Source organism: Setaria italica, chromosome V (genome assembly GCF_000263155.2).
Source record: "Setaria italica strain Yugu1 chromosome V, Setaria_italica_v2.0, whole genome shotgun sequence".
Taxonomy (NCBI): Eukaryota; Viridiplantae; Streptophyta; class Magnoliopsida; order Poales; family Poaceae; genus Setaria; species Setaria italica.
The window spans coordinates 18,053,709-18,060,509 of record NC_028454.1 but is presented as its reverse complement, the minus strand read 5'-3'; the positions used below and the strand labels follow the sequence as shown (position 1 = coordinate 18,060,509).

Below are 6,801 nucleotides of genomic sequence, written 5' to 3'. Positions count from 1 at the left end.
CGGAACGGAAGCCACCACCACCACAGATAGAGATCCTTGCCGTGCGAGTCCCCACAGCAAAACTAGCCACCGCCACCACACGCCCAGGAAGGAGTGGCACCTGGCCATGCCAGGTGTGCATCCACGTCGGCATCACCATAGCCCGGAACCCCCAACGGCCAATGGGAGGCTACGCCTTATCCGCTCCTCTTATCCTCCGCTGCGCTGGCTTAGCTGCGCATAGATAACGCTCGCCCGCCTTTCGCGACACACAATCTCACACCAGAGGCAGGACAGCGCAGGCGCAGCGACGACGACCATGGCAGCGTCACTCCAAGCCGCGGCCACCCTAATGCAGCCGGCCAAGATCGGCGGCCGGGCCTCCGCCTCGCTGCCGTCCCGCCAGGCCTCCCACGTCGCCAGGGCGTTCGGCGTCGACGCCGGCGCGGGCAGGATCTCGTGCTCCCTGCAGTCCGACGTCAGGGAGGTCGCCAGCAAGTGCATCGACGCCGCCAAGCTCGCCGGCTTCGCGCTCGCCACATCGGCGCTCCTCGTCTCGGTAAGCAACCGTGGCTGAATCCGATTTGTTATCATAGTTGGGACTTGGGAGACAAATTGATGACGTGTGCGTGCGTGTTACAGGGCGCGAGCGCGGAGGGCACGCCCAAGAGGCTGACCTACGACGAGATCCAGAGCAAGACGTACATGGAGGTGAAGGGCACGGGCACGGCGAACCAGTGCCCGACCATCGACGGCGGCGTCGACTCCTTCCCGTTCAAGGCCGGCAAGTACCAGATGAAGAAGTTCTGCCTGGAGCCGACGTCCTTCACCGTCAAGGCCGAGGGCATCGCCAAGAACGCCCCGCCCGAGTTCCAGAAGACCAAGCTCATGACCCGCCTCACCTACACCCTCGACGAGATCGAGGGCCCGCTCGAGGTCGGCTCCGACGGCACCCTCAAGTTCGAGGAGAAGGACGGCATCGACTACGCCGCCGTCACCGTGCAGCTTCCAGGAGGCGAGCGCGTGCCGTTCCTCTTCACCGTCAAGCAGCTCGTCGCCACCGGCAAGCCCGAGAGCTTCGGCGGGCCCTTCCTCGTGCCCAGCTACCGTGGCTCCTCCTTCCTCGACCCCAAGGGCCGTGGTGGTTCGACCGGGTACGACAACGCCGTCGCGCTCCCCGCCGGAGGCAGGGGAGACGAGGAGGAGCTCGTGAAGGAGAACATCAAGAACGCTGCGTCGTCGACGGGCAACATCACATTGAGCGTCACCAAGAGCAACCCGGAAACTGGCGAGGTCATCGGTGTCTTCGAGAGTGTGCAGCCGTCGGACACCGACCTTGGGGCCAAGGCACCTAAGGATGTGAAGATCCAGGGGATCTGGTACGCGCAGCTCGAGTCTAACTAGACGTCCGTCATGGATGGGAAAGTGTACTATGAAAAACTTTTGAGAGCAAAGGAGTACGCATTCTGTATCTATTAATGCAAATTCGGGCTGTTGATTTGTAATTCTAGTATGCATTTCTTCTTTCTTTTGTTCTCATCAACTCGCATGTATTGCTTACTTTCACTACTAGGGAATGGAGCTCTCGTCCCGAGACTGATCACTTTTTGCCCGGCTAGTCCCTGAGAGGGCACTGTGAGCCCCTTAGTACCGGTTAGAGGCAACAACTGGTACTAAAGGTAGTACTGGTTGGTGGATCCAACTGGTACTAATGCGCCACCCCCTTTAGTATCGGTTGCTGCCCTAACCCGGTACTAATGTGGCACACCCCCTTTAGTACCAGGTTAGGGCATCAACTGGTACTAATTTCCCCCCCTTTAGTACCGGTTGGTGCCCCCAACCGGTACTAAAATCCCTCCTATAAATACCCATCCTTCTTCCTGCAGCCCGAGCCATCTCCTCCAACTTGAGCTTCACCTTATCCATGGCGAAATAGGGGGAGGTGCTGTCGGATTTGTGACCATTTCTTGAGGATTTCACTCATTCGAGTGTTCTTAAGGTTAGAAACTTCATCCTCACTTGATACATGGTTAGTATACTAAGTTTTATGCTTTAGACTTAGAGTAATTTGTGATTTTTGGAATAAGCTACAATTGTTTGGATGCTATGTTTCATACTAGTCAAAGAAATTGATATGAGGTTAGAGTTTAGTATTTTTCAAATATGAGCTAAATAAATTATGGCAAATGCGAGCGAGATAAACTGTGGTACATAGAGATCGATAATAAGATGAAATAGAGGTACGTAATTAGTCATTTTTAGAATAAGCTACAATGGAGAAATTTTTTATTTATATATTATGTTTGAGCTAATTAAATTACATGGAAAATATATAATTTGTTCATAGTTTAGTCATTTGTAAATATGAGCTAAATAAATTGTGGTACATAGAGATGGCTTCTGCTGCTAGAGGTAGTGGCGATGGTGGGGTGATCATCGTTCCTCTCGCAACAAGGGGTTAGCTCTCATGATAAGCTGAAGAAAATGAGCACGTTGGAGAAAGCAATACTTCGTTATTTGCGAAGATGTCATAAAAATATTGTTGCGGTGGGTAAAAAACCTCATTTTGGTGGTCGTTATGCTCCACCGCCAGTCTCAGGTGTTTCAGGTCCACTTAGTACTACCGTTGCAGAAGGCACAAATAAACCACATGATGAGGCTGGGTTAGCGCAACCTTCGTGTTCGCTGCCCAAGGATGCTTAAAGTCCTTCTAGATAGTACTCAATGGATGGTTTGTCATAGTGTATCATGTTGTTTGCGTTTGAAATTTAAATTTGTGTATTTCTATCTAAACTTTCAACAACATTTGAGTTTGTCGTAGTGTATCATATTGTTTGGGTCTAAAATTTTAATTTGTGTATTTCTATCTAAACTTTCAGCAACATTTGAGTTTAATGGTTATTTCAACAATTATGTTATCAAATTGTAGGAAATAATGTTCATTTCTCACTAATTAAAGAATTTTTCTATATTCTCTATCCATGGCACCATAGGGGAGGTGCTGTCGGATTTTTGACCATTTGTTGGGGATTTCACTCATTCGAGTATTCTAAAGGTTAGAAACTTCATCCTCCCTTGATACATGGTTAGTATAGTAAGTTTTATGCTTTAGAGCTAGAATAATTTGTGATTTTTAGAATAAGGTACAATGGAGAAATTTTTCATTTATATGAATGTGTTATTTAGAGCTCATATTTATTTTTTAAAATATATGCACAATTTTGTATAAGAAATTGTAGGGAATCATGTAATTCTTTGAAATGTATAAAAATAAGTGAAAATTACATCATGTTAATTTAGCAACCGGTACTAAGGTTATTTCAACTGGTACTAAAGGACCCACTCTAGTACCGAATTGCTAGTACCGGTTGCACAACCGGTACTAGAGGGAGGTTCCGAGCCGGTACTAAACGTGGATTCCCTAGTATTGTTTGCATTTGGACAAGAGGAGAGAGGATGGCTGTCTAGTATGTGTATACTTATGTGCTTAATTTGCGCCCAGTATATGTATTCTTCTTCCCGTGTAGTGTTTCTTGCAACCACTACTGATCAGCCTGGCCCATTCTCGATCTTGATTGAGCTCTCATTTCTTCAGCGCAAAGTCTACAAAGATTCTAGAATTTTTCCATCGACCATTCACCCATAGATGCCTGCAGACTGACTTGGAGTAGCACTATATATACCCCCAGAAGGACCACATGAAAGATATTCACATTCGCCACATTCTAGACATTGCACAACCACAAGGTCAGGAATAGAGAAGAATCAGATTTACAAGGCTGAGTTGCGGGAGACTATGGGAGACTTGGGAAACATCTAGGATGATCGGCACATCCCGAATGAGGGTATTCATCAATTTTTTTTCTTTAGTTTTAGGGCGAAAAATAGTTTAGTACCAGTTGATAACACCAACCGGTACTAATATAGACCCTTTAGTACTAGTTATTTGACCCGGTACTAAACGACCCTCCTTTAGTACCGACTTAGCAGTACCGGTTGCGAAACCGGTACTAAAGGGGGTTGAGCATGTGTACTAAACGGGCCTTCTCTAGTTGTGAACAATGAGGGGCCCCGCTATGTCATATAGGTCCCCAAACATGTCCCCTATGTTGACCAAGTCACCAAACTCTCAAAACGTGTATTATGTCCCTAAACTCTGTAACAGGTTCCATTACTGGTCCAAAATGCACCAGTAGAGCTTGATGACACTTTTTTACTACTGAATAAGTGATGATTATGGATCAATTGTTACTCTAACCCACCACTTGACATATGAAATAACCCCATTATTGTGTATATGTTGTATTTCAAAGCATATTATGTATTGCTAGGAAATACAACATAATCAAAGGGTATTTGGTACAATCTTGTTGTACAACTGGACGAGGATTGTCGAGGAAGGCTCACATGAGGAAGATGAAGATCGGGAGATCCAGAAAGGGCTCAAACTGATCAGCCTAGCCCATTCTCGATCTTGATTGAGCTCTCATTTCTTCAGCGCAAAGTCTACGAAGATTCTAGAATTTTTCCATCGACCATTCACCCATAGATGCCTGCAAACTGACTTGGAGCAGCACTATATATACCCCCAGAAGGACCACATGAAAGATATTCACATTCGCCACATTCTAGACATTGCACAACCACAAGATCAGGAATAGAGAAGAATCAGATCTACAAGGCTGATCTGCGGGAGACTATGGGAGACCTGGGAAACATCTAGGATGATCGGCACATCCCGAATCATTCCTGCCTCTATTATTTGTCGCAAGTTGACCTCCAGAGGCTTCATACCCCCATCACTACACCAGATTTGATTTGTGCTGGCACTAGCAAATTAGCGTGCTAGCGGGCGTGATTAGCACCCGCCAGCATAGAAGCTACTGTGGTGGCGGGCGACGCAAGGACCTGCCAGCGGTGGGCTTATGTCGCCCACCAGCATAGAGGCCACTGTACTAGCGAGCAACCTAAGCATCCGCCAGCATAGATGCACCCCAACTGTGCTGGCGGTTGGCTTATGTCGCTCGCCAGCACAGAGCTAGCCCATTTAAGGCCGCAGGCATCTTCTTTCCCAGGCAACCTTCCATTTGGAGCTTGCCCGAGTGGAGCTCGGGAAAAGCTCCAAAAACACCAAATCCAAGGGTGAAGGTTTTGTTCCTGATTTCTTGGGAGGAGGTGGCTATATAAGGTGAGTTTGTGTCATTCCAACCTTCTTTTTCAACTTCTATCCGTCATTTCTAGCTTTATTAGGTTGTCATCTAGATCTAGAACTAGGAGAGAGAGGAGGGAAGAGAGAGAAAATAACTAGAAATGGATTATTTTTTAAATAAAATTCTATGGTCATATTATAACCATTACAATGCTATGTTTGTCATTTTAATGTAATATACAATTGAGTTTGATTATATTTTTCCTACTTATTAATTATTATGTTCGTAGTTGTAATTAATGAAGTTGATTATCTTAATATATAATTGAATTTGATTTTTTTCCTTCTTCTTATTAATTATTGCATCCATGGTTCAATTGAGTCTCATATAGGGTAATATAGAACTGGCAAATTACTATATTTTTTCTCTTATTAATTATTACATCCATAGTTTTAATTAATGAAGTTGATTGAATTAATAGATAATTAAGTTTGATTTTTTTCCTTCTTCTTATTAATTATAACATCTAAGGTTTAATTGAGTTTCATTTAGGGTAATATAGAATTATTTTTATTATATTTCTTTCTACTTATTAGTTACTACATCCATAATTTATTTTAGTTTATAGAATTGCAACCCATAGCTCATTAAATTAGTTAGTATAACATATAATTCTGGTCATAGGTTGTTAAATATGGGTAATAGAGCATGTATGTATGGCATACGGAGACATTCGCATACTTTCATGTCAGACGCTACGAAGAAGCACGCTCACGTTTGCAACAATATTGTATGGGACGATACTGATGTCATCAAGAGGTATTTGATAAAGCGAGGGTTTGTGGATGGATACACAATTTGGTCCCACCACTGTGAGGCAGGAGGTACTTTCAACAACACAGACATCGACAGTGACCGTGACGAAGTGGGTGGTGATGATGTAAATGAAAATGATCATGTTATCACACGGATATGTTACTTCTTCAACGTGATTTTGTAGAAAGTGATCGATTGTGTCGAGTTGGCTAGGCTTCAACTGTTTGTACTGGAAATTTAGGCCCAGCTCAATATGTGCTTCCCTTCGTCCTTTTTCAATATCATGGAATATCTCATGGTCCACATGGTTCAGTAAATAACTGAACTAGGGCCTATGTACTTCCATCAGATGTGGACATGCAAATAGTTCATGTCAAATCTCAATGGATACATGAGAAACAAGACCTTTACAGAGGGCAGCATGATCGAGAGCTACCATATAGAAGAGAGTGTTGATTGTGATGGTTGGATTGAATCTCTTTCTTTCCTTTGGCCAAAAGTGACGTGGTGGCCTGGTGGAGGACGTCGGGAATACTTGGACTTGGCCCCCAATCTACTTCTTTGATCCTCCATACCTTCCATGTGTGTTTAACACTATTTTTTATCCATGTATGTATTTCTGAAATTGACAACAAACACACATCATGGTGCAACATCAATTCATCAAATATATCAAATACAATAATGGTAAAGAATTGTTTCACCTGTGAATCAAAAGTTACTAATGTGGTTGTATCGGAGCAGGTGATGTCCTCATTAGATTGTTGCATAGATTCCATAAAAGATAAGAGAGCTATTGATTTACCGAAATCTCGACATGAGGGCAGATTGTCCGGGAGAGGTACCATTGGAATGA

At 44.3% G+C, this 6,801-nt stretch overlaps 1 protein-coding gene and 1 long non-coding RNA gene across 2 annotated transcripts; both read left to right on the top strand.

The window, feature by feature from the left end:
• Window positions 1-209: 209 nt before the first annotated feature.
• LOC101771243 (oxygen-evolving enhancer protein 1, chloroplastic) lies at window positions 210-1,582 on the top strand. The gene is made up of 2 exons (XM_004968715.1): window positions 210-538; window positions 622-1,582. The coding sequence occupies exons 1-2, from the start codon at window positions 299-301 to the stop codon at window positions 1,381-1,383; spliced, it is 1,002 nt and encodes a 333-aa protein (XP_004968772.1). The 5' UTR covers window positions 210-298; the 3' UTR covers window positions 1,384-1,582.
• A 1,390-nt stretch (window positions 1,583-2,972) lies between these two features.
• LOC111257241 lies at window positions 2,973-6,224 on the top strand. The gene is made up of 2 exons (XR_002677653.1): window positions 2,973-3,034; window positions 5,814-6,224. It is a non-coding gene; the product is annotated as an uncharacterized LOC111257241 (long non-coding RNA).
• Window positions 6,225-6,801: the final 577 nt, after the last annotated feature.